This window comes from Gopherus flavomarginatus, chromosome 8 (assembly GCF_025201925.1).
Source record: "Gopherus flavomarginatus isolate rGopFla2 chromosome 8, rGopFla2.mat.asm, whole genome shotgun sequence".
Lineage (NCBI taxonomy): Eukaryota > Metazoa > Chordata > Testudines > Testudinidae > Gopherus > Gopherus flavomarginatus.
In genome coordinates this window covers 50712746-50730362 of record NC_066624.1, presented here as the reverse complement: position 1 = coordinate 50730362, position 17617 = coordinate 50712746, and the positions used below count along the sequence as shown (strand labels likewise).

At 49.6% G+C, this 17617-nt stretch overlaps 1 protein-coding gene and 1 pseudogene across 1 annotated transcript; both read left to right on the top strand.

Moving 5' to 3' along the window:
* Window positions 1-14136, top strand: part of LOC127056902 (zinc finger protein 345-like) — a 65193-nt pseudogene extending 51057 nt beyond the window's left edge.
* LOC127057076 (zinc finger protein 510-like) lies at window positions 961-7828 on the top strand. Its single transcript, XM_050965737.1, has 4 exons — window positions 961-1128; window positions 2402-2556; window positions 3184-3310; window positions 7692-7828. The coding sequence occupies exons 1-4, from the start codon at window positions 1017-1019 to the stop codon at window positions 7703-7705; spliced, it is 408 nt and encodes a 135-aa protein (XP_050821694.1). The 5' UTR covers window positions 961-1016; the 3' UTR covers window positions 7706-7828.
* Window positions 14137-17617: the final 3481 nt, after the last annotated feature.

Here is a 17617-nt window from a genome sequence, read left to right as displayed (position 1 = left end):
TAATTGAATATGATGGGTTGTTTCCCAATGTGCTAAGATGCAGCCGCCTCTGGGGTGGATCCATGGTGGCCATTATTTGCTAGTGACAGCCTGTGGACCTTTCTTGCCCTCTAGGCCTTCCATTCTCCTGTTAAAGAAGCACCCCCCAGGCTCTCTCTGCCTGTGTGACTGGCCAGCAGGAGGTGGTGTTAACTTTCTAGCCACTTCTCACACTCTGTGAGGTAACACTTGCAGGGGCAGGGAAGGTGTCTGTGTGGGGAGATTGCAGCTGAAGGGGCATTGTGGTAGGGGGAGGCCTCTGGCTGGCTGGGCAGGGGGTACCCTAGTCAGGTTGGTGGGTTGTGGAGGTTTGGGGTTTTCGGGGGTGGTGGTTCTGATGTGCCCATCCCTGAGGCTATGAGTCCTGGAACTGGGTATCGCTGGGGGTCTGGTGGCTGCAGAACAGTGGGGGTGGGTGTCTCTTGGGGGGGCGGGACAGAGGGTTAGAGGGAGCCTGGTTCTGTGCCAGGGGCTCTGTATGTGCTTCCCCCGCTGGTTCCTGGTTTTGTTGCCATGCCCAGTGCACAGAGCTGGGGGAGAGGATCCCTGGCACTAGGTCAGGGCATGCCAGGGAAGCAGAGTGAGGGGTCCCACTGTAAAGCATCAGGGGGTCACACTGGGCAGAGGAGGGAGTCCCAGGCAAATGTCAGGGTAGATCGTTCTGGAGGGTGGGGAAGTTCCTAGGCGGGCAGTGAGGGACTGAGTTCCCAGGGCGGGAGGTCCCTTGATGGGGTCCCTGGCTGCTGGGGGCTCTTGGTGGGGGTAACTCTTTGGGATTCCCAACCTGGAAATCATGGTCTGGTGCGGGTTCTCTGGCTGGTGGGGCTTTGAGGGGTATCTGGGGTCCCTGGCCAGGGACTCTGGGGGCTGCGTCCCAGGGAATAACTGATGGGATCCTGGCTGGGGGGTGTCTGGGGCCCCTGGTTGGGGGGTCTGGGCTCTGGGTACTAGGGGGTGTCTGGGGGCTGCTGCTAACCATGATCCTTCTCTCTGGTCAACTTGTGGCAGAGTCCTGGCTCCAAGCACTGCCCGGCATTCCCCAGTCACGTGCCGTCACTGTGATAACTTTCTGTCCACTTATCAAACACTGTTAGTTTGAAATAACAGATTTTGCTTTTCTCCTCTTTTGAAAACTGTAGGAACCGTCGGTTCCGTTTGGAAAATTTATGCCCCCAGTCCTTGTCCTAGATCTGCGGAGGTGAGGGAGGTGGGAAGGGAGTCAGCACTGCTACACGATGGTCTTTTCCACAGCGTTCTGAACTCATTCTTTTTGAAATCTAGTGTCATTGAGACAATTGTTAATCCAGAGTCACTGTATGGAGAGACAAGGAGTGATTCCAGATGGACAGTGAGGCAAATGAGATCAGCCATTCTCCCTGTGAGGAGAGGCTCCCATTAGCTGCTCTCCCCAGAGAGCTAAAGGAGGGAAGCTGCTCAAACGCGCTGTCCCTCTCTGCTCAGGATATTGGGGTTCAGCTTCCTGGGTCAAAGACTGCAGCCTCCATTGTGATCTGGGAGACCAGGCTTGGCAGCTGCTGCTCCCCCAGTGGGGCTCTGTGCTGGGAAGTTACCTTAATTAAAGCTTCTTCTCTGCCCGGCCCAAGAAATGACTTTCTGCAGCTGGTCCTAGCCTCCGAGGGCAGCCCTGGGCCCTGTTACTACTAAATTCTGAGCCAGAGTCTCCAGGTAACTGAAAGACCTCAGGGAATGTCCTAGGGTCTGGCAAGAAAGTGACTGCACAAACAACCCCACCTCATTTCTCCTCCCATTAGTGGTTGAGAGAAGGAAATCCAGCCATGGGAGAGCAAAGCCCCCAGGAATGGGACTGTCCCAGCCAGAGGGGCAGGGAGGGAGGACAGGGGAAGGAGAGACTGAAAGGGGCAGTGTGAGAAATGAATGTGGGGGAGAGATTTCCAGCTCTCTAGTCCACCCAGACACATGTATTGCTGCATCCCTGGGCAGAACCACTTTCCAGTGAAGAAAACAAGGATCAGACAGAGCAAAAGCCAGTTCCTGACTCCATATTCCCCCTGCTGGGGTGTGGCTGCCGTGGGGTCAGTGTCTGAGGGAATCCCCCACAGTGACTCCTTTGGTTCTGCTCTTTTCTAGCCTTGTGTTCAGAGAAGAGATGAGGGAAGGGAGAAGGGAGGTTAAAAATGTGTCTGTGGACTTAGCCTGGCAGGAGGGGCCAGGTCTAAATTGTAATAAACAGATTGAGCATTTCCCAGCATGAAATCTAGGGTATCTGCCTGCAGGAAATCTAGGGCGTCTGCCTGCAGGGAAAGGGCCTGGGGGAATTATGATGTAAAATTAACTAAAGCCGGTTCTGAAACGCCCACAACTGCCCTTCTCCCCCAGACAGGCTGCAGAATGACGTCCATGTTTTGCTCCAGCTCATCCCAGCCTGGCGTGGGACAGGGAAGAGAAATGGCTGCAGTGGAGTCAGTCCAGGTAGAGATTATCGGGGGGTTGCTGGTGGGTTCCTACTGGAGGAAAGGGAGAGCAAATACACCAGAGGTGGGAAGGTTTGCAGAGTCTGGTTTGGAGGTTGGAGCGGGGCAGGAAATTCACAGCGTGGGGAAAGGAGGAGGCCAGGGTGTGGCAAACCTGCTGGGAGTTATTTAATAAGTGGCCTAGATTCTAGGAACAGACCCAGGAGGTTTGGAGGTGGAAATGCCCTAATTTGTGAAGAAAGAAAATAGCCCACCTACATGGAGCTAGTCAAACTGACCAGACTCCTAGTGCTGGAGCCTGACCTCACTAACCAGCAGCTGCTGTGAGACATGAAGGGGGCACCCATGAGTCAGGCTTATTGGAGCTGCCTCTCCCTTCATATCCCGCTCCTCACAATGAGGAGGGTGTTGGGCGTTCTACCAGCGAGCTCTCCCTGGACCCTGCTGGGGGTTCCATCTCCTGTATCAGTCAGTGGCTAATAGTGGGGTGATGGATCTGCTGGGAGAGACAAGAGGCTCTCTCTTCATCCCTTCACCCTGGTATTTGCTGGATACTCTGAGCAAGGTCGAGGTGGGACTCTCCTGACTACAATCCACCCAGAGCTTCCATTTGATTCACTCCTCTCTGCCACAAATAGTGGGGCTGTGAGTGGGGCAGCAAGTCCTTAGTGTTGGACTCTTGCTCTTTCAGGGGCCGGTGACCTTTGAGGAGGTGGCTGTGTATTTCACCAGGGAAGAGTGGGCTCTGCTGGACCCCGCTCAGAGAGCCCTCTACTGGGATGTCATGCAGGAGAACTATGAGACGGTGGTCTTGCTGGGTAAGGGTTCCTGTCCCTTCTGTTCTTGGAAGGGGAAATGAAGAGAGAAGGTTCATGCCACCCCCACAATGCCATGTGTACCCTGTCCTGTTTCAGCATCACCCCAATAGTCCAGTGACACACATACTACCGGAGACCGTCCTTTGCTGCAGAACACTTTGGGAACAGAGCACAGGAGCCGTATTGCACAGTGTCAAATATCTCCTGTTTGCTGAAGTGAAACTGGAGGTTAGGTCTGGCATAACTGTCCCATATCCCTAATCATTTTTGTTGCCCTTTTCTGAACCTTTTCCAATTCCAATATATCTATTTTTGAGATGGGGTGACAACATCTGCATGCAGTATTCAAGATGTGGGTGTATCATGGATTTATTTGCTGTTTTTACAAATATGATCTATGAGATATTGTCATATCTATCCCTTTCTTAATTATTTCCTACATTGTTCACTTTTTTTCACTGCTGCTGCACATTGAGTGGATGTTTTCAGAGAACTATCCACAGTGACTCCAAGATCCATCTCTTGAGTGGAAACAACTAATTTAGGCCCCATCATTTTGTATGTATAGTTGGGATTGTGTTTTCCAATGGGCTGCACTATGTGCTATCCTGTCATCTAGCACTGCTGAGATCCTGGATTCAGTAATATCCCTGCCCTTCTTGTTCCCTTTCTCCACCGAACCCCGCCAGCCCATGCTTCCTGTTCCCAGCTTCCCCAGGATTCGCACACTGTCTCTGAACCTCTCTGTCAGCAAGAAGCAGTGCCAGGGACACTTGCCCTCTGTCTGAGTCTTCGATTTCTGGGATATGGATTTACTTTCTCTGTGTTGTAAGAGGCTCTGTCATAGTGAGTGTCTGTGACGTTACCCTGAGTAGAATCTGGACTGTTAAATAGCTGTGTCCCCTCAGTTCTCTGGCCTGGGTTGCCTTTTCCCCTGTTTTCCCGCGAGAACAGCCCCTCTTGGCCAATTAACACACAGTCTCCAGCATGTAACTCACTCCCAGCTACACAGTATTGAGTGCTGCTAGACAGCCACTCAAGAATTACACCTCAGGAGAAAACCAGCAAATTCTCAAGTGCCCACCTTTCCCCCAGAAATGTGCATCTTGCACTGTCCAGCATGCTACTGAACGACGCAAGCTCATATGAAGTCTGTCATTTCATCATTGGAAAATGACATGCACCAGCTTGTTATCCCAAACAGAGTTTCCAACACACTTCAATCCACACGTACTGGTTAGATGAACAATAAACCAAGATTGTTAACTACCAAAAACTAAAACTAGGCCCAGTCCATGAAAGGGGCACTCCCAGGAGAGACTGTATAAAGGCTGGAACATGAAACACCTTTGTAAACCTGAGACAGCTGCCTTGGGGACAATGACAGGGAGAATCCCCCAAAGTGACTCTGTTTCTGCTCTTCTCTGGCCTCCGATTGTTCCTTCCAACATGGAGTACTTTGCACTTGTCTCTACTGAATTTCATCCTATTCACTTCAGATCATTTCTCCAGTTTGTCCAGATCATTTTGAATTTTAATCCAATCCTCCAAAGCACTTACAACCCCTCCCATCTTGGTGTTGTCCGCAAACTTGATACGTGTAAGAGAGAGACTGTTACTGGGAGGGTTTCCCCATGTGTCAGAGGGTTACACCCTGGTGGGAGGGGGCTAGGCCTGTACTGGAATAAGGTCACTCTGTGCTTCACAGTGTGCCAGAACTTAGAATATGCATTAGCAGGGGAAAAGCTGGGGGGAATCGGCTTTTGGAATGGACAAAAGCCTAGTCTGAATTCTCACACCTTGCCCTTTTCACCCCGGCAGGCCAGAGAATAACATCCATGTTTCGCTGCAGATCATCTCGTCCTCCCACGGGCAAGGAAATGGCTGCAATGGAGCTAGCTCAGGTAAGAGATTATCAGGGAGGTGGTGGTGGGCTGTGCTTGGAGGTTGAGGAGCAATAAATGCATAGGAGGGTGGGAATTGCTAGAGGTGGTGGGAAGCAGGAAATATCTCGGGTGGAGAAAGGGAGGGGACAGCATGTGACAAACCTGCTGAGACTTGTGTCGTGTAGGGCATGATGGGTTGTCACCCCCAGGCGGCAGTTTGTGGAGTTTCTGGGAACTACTGTGTCCTCTAACCCTCACGCTGGGCTGGTCCTTCTCACACTGCTTTGCTGGAGATTTCGCCACCATCTCCAGGGCCTGTTATCACCCAACAGAACAGCAAGTGGCTCCATGCTGCCAACTAAGCTACCTGAGTGCTCTGCCTAAGCCACTCAAGGACACTCCCACTCCCCCACCTTGCACACTTGCTGTAGTATAAATCCAGAATTATACCATCTTATAGTGCACGGGGATCTCTATAATGCAAGCTCATTAATATAGTTCCCCTTCCCCTCGATATGGGACAGATGTTCTCAACAAACTGAGATTTTCCCCAGACACTTCACTCAAAATACGCTGGTTAAGATAAAGCATCAAACAAGTTTATTAACTGCAGAAAGATTAAGTGATTATAAGTGATAACAAACAGATCAAAGCAGATTATTTAGCAAATAACCAAAACTCAGACTAAGCCTAAGATACTAGATGGATAGAATTTGAATTAGCAATTTCTCACCCTGACTGATGGTACAAGCAGTCCCCCAAGTTTCCATACACAAGCTAGAAATCTCTTGATCCTAGGAGCAGCACTTCCCCCACATCCGTTTTTGTTTCTCAGGTGTTTCCAGGAGTTCTCTTGTGTGGGGAATGAGGCCAAGAGATGATGTCACACCCCACCTTATGTAGCTTTTCCATATGGTGGGAACCTTTTGTTCCAAACTCAGTTCCTAGTCCAGTTTGTGGAAAAATACAGGTACTAAAATGGAGTTTAGTGTCATGTGGTCTGGTCACAGGCCCTGCTGAGTCATAGTAGCCATGACTCCCAGGCTGGCGGAAACATTCACAGGAAGGCTAAGCTCTTCCACAGTCCATTGTCTTTGTTGAGCCATCAGCGCTGTCTGACTTCTTCATTGTTGTACCTGAAAGGCTCGTTGTGGGTGTTACCCAGAGTAAACACATTTGAAATACAGATACAGAGTCAATATCCATAACTTCAGATACGAACATGATATGTGCACACAAATAGGATAATCATATTCAGCAAATCAGAACTTTTCCAGTGACACCACACATGATGCATCTTGTACAAAATAGATCATAATTATGTCCTAATCATATTATAATCATACCACTATGATGAATATGGGGGTGTAGTGTCAGATAGGTCCTAATTTCAAGGCACAGGAGTTGGGAATGGAACTTCCCCTCTTTGTGGAACAGGAAATAACCCTCCAGCCAGGGCTGGGACAACTTCCCAGACTCCCAGTGATGGAGCCTGAATCTCCTGGCATTTCATTAATTACCACCAACCCCAATCTTTGTGGCAACTGTCAACTTTATCAGTGATGATTTTGTACTCTCTTCTAAGTCATGGATAAGAATGTTAAATAGCACAGGGCCAAGAACCAATCCCTGCAGGAACCTGCTAGAAAGAAATCCACTCGACCATGGTTCCCCATTTACTATCAGAGTTTTTAATCTATTTAATGTATGCCATGTTTATTTTGTATCATTCTAGTTTTTTTAGTAAAAATATTGTGGTGATCAAGTCATGTCCCTTACAGAAGTTTAGGTATATTACATCAATACTATTTGCGGCAACTAAACTTTTGGTCTCATCCAGTAAGGATATCTCGTTAGTTTGATAGGCTCTATTTTCTCTAAACCTTTGTTAATGGGCACTATAATTCTGACCTTCTAACTTCTATTCTTTACTATTGACTTCCCCTTTCTTCCATATATTTTATTTGGAGAGTGCTGGGATTCCTACCAGGGAGCCACTAACAGGGTCCAGAGACAGCCCATCTCCTATATTTAGCTCTGGCTAGTAGCTATGTGATAAATGTGAAGACCCTGCTTCTGTCTGTCAGCTGGGAGACACAAAGGTTCTCTCTTTCTACCCTCTGATACCTCCTGGCTGCTGTAAGCAAGGTGAGGTGGGACTCTGTTAACATGTGCGTTCCGGAGCTTCCATTTCCTTGGTGCTGCTGTTCCGTGATTAGTGGGGTGGTGAGTGGGTCAGCAGGTACTGAGTGTTGGACTCTTGCTCTTTCAGGGGCCGGTGACCTTCGATGAGGTGGCTGTGTATTTCTCCAGGGAAGAGGGGACTCTGCTGGACCCCACTCAGAGAGCCCTCTACAGGGATGTCATGCAGGAGAACTTTGAGACGATGGTCTTGCTGGGTCAGGATTCCTGTCCCTTCTGTTCTTGGAAGGGGAAATGAAGAGTGAAGGTTCATGCCACCCCCACAATGCCATCTGTACCCTGTCTTGTTTCAGCATCACCCCAATAGGCCAGTGACACACATACTACCGGAGACCCTCCTCTGCTGCAGAACACTTTGGGAACAGAGCACAGGAGCAGTATCATACAATGTCAAATATCTCCTCTTTACTCAAGTAAAACTGGGGGTTAGGTCCAGAATAATGAACAGAAGGTCCCTACGCCCAGCCTTCTCTCAAACCCTGAGCCTTCTCTACCCAAACCAGAATGTGCTTGGGGTGTAACAAGCAGGCGGCTGGAGTCAGAGCTGCCAGTCCAGGGTTACTTATCATACAGACACTCAGTGCGTCCTTGAACGCTGGCTGGGAGTATCAAGACAGGGGAGCTCCAGCAGCAGAACTCTGAATCTCACCCAAGATTACAGATGACACAACTCCTCTCTGATCTAGATTGTACCCTAGCATGTGAAAATGGCCCAGGTTGGTAGTGACATTTCTTGAGACATGGAGAGTCTTGCTCCCATATCACCAGGTGTAATAAAAATAACAGGAAAGGCCAAATATGGAAAACTGATTATTCAGCTTGCTTTTGACCTACATCATATTTTGCAATATATTCCAAATAAGGAAATTAACGTGCAACGTATGTGTCATTGTTTGTGGTTTTAAGTTGTAAAAGGCTTGTGTGATTTTTAGCTCGGGGACAGTATTCCAATAGCTGTCGCCCCCTGCGTGCTTGTAACCAAGAAAAGAGCCTCAGGCTGAGCTGATTCAAAATCAGTCCTGTGGTTGTTTTCCACAACAGCCTTAATAGATCCCTGTGATGGAATATAAGGCTACGTCTAGACTACCCACTGTATCGACGGGTTAAAATCGATTGCTCGGGGATAGATATATCGTGTCTCATCTAGACGCCATATATCGATCCCCGAGCTCGCTTATATCGATTCCGGAACTCCACCAACCCGAACCGAGTTGTGGATTCGATAGGGGGAGCCGCGGACATCGATCGAGCGCGGTGAGGATGGGTGAGTAATCCGATCTTAGATATTCTACTTCAGCTACGTTATTCACGTAGCTGAAGTTGCGTATCTAAGATCGGTTTCCTCCCGTACTGTAGACCAGCCCTTAATGTCTTCACACCTTCCCCCTGCAGGAGAATGACTATTGGACCAGCTGTTTACCTTGCTGTCTCTGAGGAACTGGTCTGTGGGTGTTCCCCAGAACTGAAACTTTTTCAGTAATACCATACTGTAAAATCTCACAATTTTACATACAGTGTTACTACACATTTTAACAGGAGGATAATATTCAGTAGGTTATGTGTTTTCTAATGATACCTCACAAGCCATACTGGGTACAAAATTGATCATAATTTTCTAGAAGAGTGAACACAGGGGTATAGACTGACACAGTGTCTGTGTGTGTGTTCCCAGCAGATATGTGGGTATTTCAATCCCTCATAAGCACAGTGTTTGGCATCTTCAAGGACCTGGGGAACTGGTCCTGGGAATTCACTAGTTTAGCAAGTGTGAGACTGCATGAAATTGTGAGACCCTTTGGTATTAATAATAAAATAATATAATCTGATAAAATTGCAATGAATCATGCTAGGTATGCCATGTAAAGTGGCAATGAAAATGTTATGATTTGTGAAGTATGATAATTTTGTTTCTATGTTTCTATCACCCTTGTATTGTGAGTTACAGATATGTAGGGTATATCTGTATTTCCAGACTTGTGCAGTGCTTCTGGATGACACCCCCAGACATATTGGCATCAACACTGCCTAGCCTGTTTGATGGCCCATTGAGGGTCATCAGCTGTACAATGAACCCATGGACCAAGGGGATACACCTATTGAGTCAGCAAGACACGCTGGGGTATGCCTGTGTAATGAGATCTCCAAAGCTTTTCCATGCCATGTGCTGTGAAGCTTGTGTTTGGGACACAGGAAGTACAAGCCACATGGCAAAAGGAATATAAAGTGCAGCTGCATCATCTCCATCTTGTCTTCAATCCCCCTTCCTACCTCTGGAGCAACTTCTCTAGAAATTGAACCCTGGAAATTGAACCTGGTTTGGCCTTACCCTTTCCATCCCTGTTTGAGATTTCTGTTTCTATCACAGCAGGTGATGCAATGACGTGTGAGAAAGAGGAGCAGAATTCTCAGCAGGGAAATGTTGAGCAAGTGGATAAACACAGAGCATTATCGCAAAGAATGAAAAGGAATGTGTCCAGCAGTCACGAGCAGGGAAGATCCTGTGAGGTTCAGCACAGACCAGAAAAAGAGCAGGGAAACCAGCCAGGGGAGAAAATGGATAAATTTATTTCCTGTCAGGGAACTCAGAAGGGCCTTAAGGAAACCAGAATACAGCAGGAAATCTGCAGGGAAAAGCAAAAAAATACATGCGCTGAGTGTGGGAAAGCTTCACTTACAGATCACGCCTTTCTCAACATCAGAGAATCCACACAGGGGAGAGGCCCTATGAATGCCGTGAGTGTGGAAAACTCTTCACTCAAAGATCAGCCCTTAATAGGCATCAGAGAATCCACACAGGAGACAGGCACTACGAATGCCGTGAGTGTGGGAAAACCTTCAAATGCAGCTCACAGTTTATTAGGCATCAGAGAATCCACGGAGCGGGAGGAGGAGGGGGGACGACAGGTCCTGCGAATGCTGCGAGTGTGGGAAAACCTTCAATCGCAGCTCAAACCTTATTACCCATCAGAGAATCCACACAAGCGAAAGGCCCAGCGAATGCCGTCAGCCTGCCTGCACAACTCGTAAAGCGGCGAGGGCCACATTACTCTAAAGAAAACAGCTAAGGGCGGAAACCCCCCGGCCCTGCGGAACCACCCCCACCTCAGGACTTCCCGGCCCGGTGGAAACACCCCGCCCAGCCCTGCAGAAACAAACCCTTCTTCCCCAGCACCGCCCCACCAAAACAGCTATGGGTCAAAAAGGAAGGTTGGGGGTGGGGTGGTGATACTTGATTTTAAATCAATCAGGGGCTCCCAGCTGAAGAGGTGCCTGGGAGCCCTCAGAGTCAAATTAAAGGGTCTGGGGCTCGGTGGCTGGGGGAATCCAGAGCTTTGTGGGGCAGGGGCAGCGATTTAAAGGGCCCAGAGCTGTTGCTGAGAGGAGCCTAAGCCCTTGAAATCCCAGCCCCACTCTATCCACTTTAGCTGTGGCCGGGATTGAAAGGGCTCTGGGCTGCCTGCAGCCGCAGGGATCTCTGACCCCTTTAAATCTCAGCCGCTGCCGGTATTCAAAAGGCTCTGGGCTGCCCGTGGTGACAGAGAAGTGATTGAGGATGTCACCCTAAACCAGTGGTCCCCAAACATTTCACACTGTGCCCTCTTATCCATGGCTGTGGCCCCTCAGAAGCCACAGTCGAGAACTGGGGCTGGGAGTGGGGCTGTTGCTTGCTGGGGAGAGGGGTGTGGACAGTGGTAAAGGGGTAGACGCCGGGCTGGGAGACAGAGTCTCAGGCTGAGGGTGGGGTTGGGAAAGAGCTGGGACAGAGTGCTGCTGAGTAGTGCTCCCTCCCTGCCCTCCACAGGGGCTGGCTCAGGCCCTGAGGTGCCTACCCCTCCATCAGGACGCAATAGGTATGTTCTGCTGCCCTTCACTCATACAGGAAGGAGAATAACATTTCATTCCACTCAGTCCTAAAGTGATTTGTAACCCACCACCATCCCAAACTGGTCATTTTGGGAAAGCGACCCCATCATGCTGCATACCTAGGCAGAGTAGGTGTGTCTATGCAAACAGGGTCTGTTCCTGAAGTCTTTCCCCCAGTTCCTCACTAGATGTGAGTGGGGAGCTCATTCAGCCCCTGCTTACGCTTAGTATTTAAAAACTCCATCATATCCCTATCTCTGCTGGACTTAAATTTCTCTTCCTGTCCATTTCCTGACAGCTCAGGTGAAATGACTGAGTGGTTAAGGTGATGAACTTCTAATCCATTGTGCTCTGCATGCATGGCTTTGTATCCCATCCTCATTGGAGGCATTTGGTCTTCACCCCTCCTTTATAGACAACCATCTCCCCCTTTGGTACAATAACAGCTCTAGCAATGTTTCTTCCTACAAACAAAAACCTTCTGAGAAATTCAGACCCCCCATTGCTGTAAATAAAATGTCTAAATCCCACATTTCTAAAATGTTTTTTTCTAGTCCTGTATTTCTTAGATTTTCTCTCAAAAGGTAACATCCTCATGATCTCCCCCAAACACCCTGGGACCTGCCCAAATTCTTAAAATACTCCCATCCTGAGCAAGGCCCCAACAGTGAACCAGAGCTAGTGTCTAGGCCAAGCTGTTCTGAAGGAGGCAGCTCAAACATTTTCTCTCTGCTTCCCTTGGCAAAGTCTGACTGGGAAAAGAAAATCCCCCAAACTGAAAATTTTCTGCTGAAAAACCAATACCCTAGTCTGTTTGGGGATTTTGGTTTGAATGCATTATTATTATTCTCTTCTGATTTCTGAATCAGTTTTGTCATCCAGGTGTGTTTCCAACTGTTGAGTTGTGGGGAGACAGGCCAAGTCATGATGTCTCTACCCCTCTTTCATAGTTCCTTCCAACTTTCTAGAAAGCTCCTTTGCTAGGATGTGAGTCAAGCAGTGCCCAGTGTTGCTGTGTTATCTCGGAGAAGTCTGCATTGTACACGGTTCCTGGGATAGTTCTTGGGAGTGTGGATCCCTTTCATGGGCCAGCAGCGAGTCTGGTTCCTCCATTGTCACACCTGAAAGGCTGGTGGTGGGCATTTCCCAACCTCATAACATATCTCAGTAACACACACAGAGCAAACTTCATAACTTCCCAGCCAATGCTACACACACAGACCAACACAATATTAATGTTCAGCAGATCAAGACTTTTGAAATGATACCTCACCAGGCAGACTTTGTACAAACTGTATCATCATTATATGAGAGTGGTGAATATGGGGCTTCAAGGTGCTACTCTGAGCACAGCGTGCCACATCTGGGCTGACATTGCAATGGAGATGTGCCCGTAGAGTCCATCTCTGCTAGGATAAAGATGGCAGCATGGCTGGCCTGGGTTATCTGACTTGGGCTCATGGAGCTAACGCTGAGGGGCTAAAAACTGTGGTGCAGATATTTGTGTTCACGCTGAAGCCTGGGTTCAGAAACCCTCACCCTCCTGGGGTCTCTGAGGTTGGGCTCAAGCCCATCTGTCTGCACTTTAATGTTATAGTCTTGCAGCCCAAGCCCCATAACCCCGAGTCAGTTGGCCGGGCTTTGAGACAGGTGCCCTGCGTGTTTTAATCACAGTGTAGACATAACATTAGCATACATCTACAGTGCAACGAAACACCTTGGGTGGCCCATGTCAGATTAATCAGAGTCATGCGGCTTGGTCTGTGAAATTGCATTATGCGTATCTTGGCTCAGGCTCTGTACCCTGCTCTAGGAGCCCAGAAGGTTGGGAGGGAGTTTAGCGAGTGGAAATGGTAAAACCGCAGTGAAGTATTACCCTGGACTCATGGCATTTCTCCATCGGTCTTTCTGCTTTGGGAGAGGGACATAAACATGTCCTGCTGCAGTCGTTATTTCAAAGGGTGGGTTAGGATTTTCATTCTCAAACATGGTGCACAAAGTAGGACTCAATCCTCAGTGTAAATAAACAAGCAACCAACACATCAGGGATTCCAATAACAGCGGCAGGTATTCTCTGGGGACTGAGATTTTTCAAGGAGTTGGTGGCTCCTTTCTTTCCTCTTCCTGGAGTAAACTCAGCTTTTTATTCCATCCTTGATGATTCATGGAATAACAGCAGCAGCCTGAAGAAAGAGAGGGAATATCTCACTGCCAGGGGTGAAGGTGGCCACGTCCCCTTTGTTTGACCATTGCCATTGCAGGAGAGAAGGTTTCAGTTGAATTGAATGCTCTGGCTCAGACAAGTGACACAGGAAGATTTTACTGTTCATGGATCCATGCAAAGGAAATTGTGTCTCTGTGTGAAAATGGGGAGGGAAATGAAACACCCACATGGTGGCATCTAAGGCAGAAGGGACCCCTATAGGATTAGAACAGAATAAATTCTCAAGCAGCATGTTTCTTACTTTGCCCATCTGTCAATTTTGATGATTATCAATGGAAATATTTTGCCATTGGGTTGTGTGTTTACACAGAAATTGACATTTACTAACAAATAAGTAATTCTTCCAAGCCTGCCTAGTCTGCCAGTGCTGAGTTTAGAAGGACAGAGTCACTCTTCCCCGTCCCCATGCCAGGCCTGGGCTCTCCATGCTGCCCACTTTCCGCAATGTTGGGATCCATCCCTGATCTCCCCTCAGACCTCTGCCCCCCACCCCAATTTCTGGGATCCCCTCCCCACACTGTCCAAATGCCCTACTTCTAGGATCCCTCCCCCTTGCCCTTCCTCCCCTCTGAACAAAAGCTCTGCATTATTCTCACACTGGGAATTGAACCCCAGGCTACTTGGGTGAAACCAGGAAACAAGATCACTAGACCACATGGGACTGGGATTGTGTTGTTGGTCTACTCAGCCAACCCCTCAGGAGAGCAGCAGCCCCACCCAGCAGGGATTGCACACAGGGCTGCATTAACCCTTTAGGTGCTGAGGTTTTCCCTCTGTCCATTCCTAGTGCCTGTGATCAGGAAATAGACATCAGGGCTCCCAGGTGCTGCACAGACCATGACTGAGATCAGGAACCCACATTGCGCTAGGTGCTGTACAATCCCTGGCCAACACTGGAACACCCAGGGGGTTCCCCTCAATTTCCATGAGCCTCTGCTGCCCAACTTCTTCTGACTCCCTCTGGCTCACCCCCCCCCCACAAAAAACCCACATTTCCAAACAGTCCTCCTTTCCCTGCCCCCTAATTTTGCTTTCACACCCTGGGACCATCTCCTATCTTCGTCCCTCCTCTCCCCCCGACGTGAGCAGAGATGGAGGCTACTTCAGCCAGCAGAGTCAGCCCCAGAGACCCACCCGGGGCAGTGTTTGCAGACACAGGGAGGGAGCAGCTGGGAGTGGGGGGTACTGGGAAGAAGGAGGCAGGAGAACAAAGCCCAGAGCCTGGGGGCGGGGCTCTGGCACTGCCTGGGGCAGGGCAGCTCCTTGAGGTGGCGCTCTGGCACAGGCAATGGGCGGGGCAGCTCCTGGGGGAGGGGCTCTAGCACAGGCCGGGGGTGGGGCAGATCTTGGGGGTGGGGCAGCTCCTGGGGCGGGGCTCTGGCACAGGCAAGTGGTGGGGCAGCTCCTGGGGGCTGGGCTCCGGGGGCAGTGGGATGTTAAGTCAGCTGCTCCCCCCTCCCTGCACCTGCGGGGGCTGAGTGAGTCCCCCCCAAACAGCCTCAGGGATCGGGGTTTGCAGGGGTGCGGGGCCAGCAGCAGCACAGCCTGCCCCGCTTCCCTGGGCTGCCCCGCACACCTCGGGCTGATGGCTCTGCCATGGCATCCTCAAAAATCTCTGCTCCCTGCCCGCCAGGCTCGGCTTCAGCCACAGCAGCATCGGGTGCCCCAGGGAGCCCAGCTAGGCTGGGGCTGGGGGCAGTGGAAGGTTATGGGAAGAGGAAGCTCCAGATAGTGGGAGAAGGGGTGGGGGAGGGGAGAGAAGCCGAGCTGGAGTGGGGGGAGGAGAAGCCCCGGAATGGACTGGAGCCACGCTGGGGAGGGGAGGGGGGAGGAGAAGCCCTGGGCCCCTGCAGGAGCTGCAGTTGGGGGAGGGAGAGGGAGAAGCACCAAGCTGGGGAAGAGGAGGAGAAGCCACGCTGGGTTGGTGTTATATCCTTGGGGGCAGCCAGTTTTGGAAGAAATCACTTGAGGCCAGACAGAAGACAGTTAATAAAACTACCATTTATTTACAGACACAGAGCTCGCCTAACAGGCTGAAGCTGGCTGGACTATCCCCTAATAATCTAACTCAGTTGCCATAGGAATAAAAGCCATGACAACCAAATACACAATATTTTCCTCCCCCGCTAATAAGAACACCTTCCCTAAATAAAGCACACACTAGACTAGAGGCAACAAAGAACCCTGTGGCACCTTATAGACTAACAGATGTTTTGGAGCATAAGCTTTCGTGGGTGAATACCCACTTCGTCAGATGCATGTAGTGGAAAGCTCCAGGGGCAGGTATATATATGCAGGCAAGCTAGAGATAATGAGGCAGTTCAATCAGGGAGGATGAGGCCCTGTTCTAGCAGTTGAGGTGTGAAAACCAAGGGAGGAGAAACTGGTTTTGTAATTGGCAAGCCATTCACAGTCTTTGTTTAATCCTGAGCTGATGGTGTCAAATTTGCAGATGAACTGAAGCTCAGCAGTTTCTCTTTGAAGTCTGGTCCTGAAGCTTTTTTGCTGCAGGATGGTCACCTTAAGGTCTGCTATAGTGTGGCCAGGGAGGTTGAAGTGCTCTCCTACAGGTTTTTGTATATTGCCATTCCTAATATCTGATTTGTGTCCGTCCACCCATTTCCGTAGCGACTGTCCAGTTTGGCCTATGTACATAGCAGAGGGGCATTGCTGGCATATGATGACAGGTGAATGAACCGGTGATTGTGTGGCTGATCTGGTTAGGTCCTGTGATGGTGTCACTGGTGTAGATATGTGGGCAGAGTTGGCATTGAGGTTTGTTGCATGGATTGGTTCCTGAGCTAGAGTTACTATGGAGCAGTGTGCAGTTACTGATGAGAATATGCTTCAGGTTGGCAGGTTGCCTGTGAGCGAGGACTGGCCTGCCACCCAAGGCCTGTGAAAGTGTGCGATCATTGTCCAGGATGGGTTGTAGATCCCTGATGATGCATCGGAGAGGTTTTAGCTGGGGACTGTATGTGATGGCCAGTGGAGTCCTGCTGGTTTCTTTCTTGGGTTTGTCTTGCAGTAGGAGGCTGCTGGGTACAGCAGAGAAACTGCTGATCTTCAGTTCATCTGCAAATTTGACACCATCAGCTCAGGATTAAACAAAGACTGTGAATGGCTTGCCAATTACAAAACCAGTTTCTCCTCCCTTGGTTTTCACACCTCAACTGCTAGAACAGGGCGTCATCCACCCTGACTGAACTGCCTCATTATCTCTAGCTTGCCTGCATATATATACCTGCCCCTGGAACTTTCCACTACATGCATCTGACAAAGTGTGTATTCACCCATGAAAGTTCATGCTCCAAAACGTCTTTTAGTCTATAAGGTGGCACAGGATTCTTTGCTGCTTTTACAGATCCAGACTAACATGGCTACCCCTCTGATACTAGACTAGAGAAGGAGGGTAGACTGCCTCCATTTCAGGCTAAACCCCGGGGGTTATTTTGTCCCATAACTGTGGGTTCACTCTACCTAAAGATCCAGTCGATGAGGAGGCCTTCTGTCTCTAGGTGGATTACGGCAAACTTCCGGTGTTGTTGCACCCAAAAATACCATGGGCTTAGGGTCTGCAGCATGAACAGGTGAGGAGGTGGTATCAGCTCATGCTGGGCAAAGGGGTATCTCAGCCGCTGGCAGTAAGGAAGAAGAACAGTCAGGAATAGGTGATTCGTGAGTCAGTGTCTGACCAGAAGAGGTGAAGTCACACCACTCAACTGCAGATGAGTCTGAGGACTGGCATGATCTGTCAACAGCTGATCTACATGTCGCCACCAGGTAAGATTCTCTGCAGTCCGATCTGTGTAGGAAACAGGTCCTGTTTGAGTGATGATCGTGGCAGGGACCCATTTAGCTCCAGAAGTATAATTCCGAGCCAAAACTGGCTGTCTCGGGCTAAAGGTTCGGTCTTTTGCTCTGGGTGCACGTCTGATGACTTGATGTTGCTGCTGAAGTTGCACAATTTGTCAGGGTTCAGAAGGTTTCAGCAGATCAAAGCAAGTGCGCAGCTGTCGTCCCATCATTAGAAAGGCCGGGGATGTCTCGGTGGTAGCATGAGGTGTGTTTCTGTGGGAAAGTAAGAAGGTATCCAGACGCTTTTGAATGGAGTGTTGTCCCCTTGCTGAT

Excerpts from the sequence above, each read along its gene's own strand:
- LOC127057076 (XM_050965737.1), top strand. The coding sequence starts at position 1,017 with ATGATCCTTCTCTCTGGTCAACTTGTGGCAGAGTCCTGGCTCCAAGCA. Across the intron at positions 1,129-2,401 it reads CTGTCCACTTATCAAACACT|GCTGCAGAATGACGTCCATG; the intron begins GTTAGTTTGAAA and ends TCCCCCAGACAG. Across the intron at positions 2,557-3,183 it reads GGAGAGCAAATACACCAGAG|GGGCCGGTGACCTTTGAGGA; the intron begins GTGGGAAGGTTT and ends TTGCTCTTTCAG.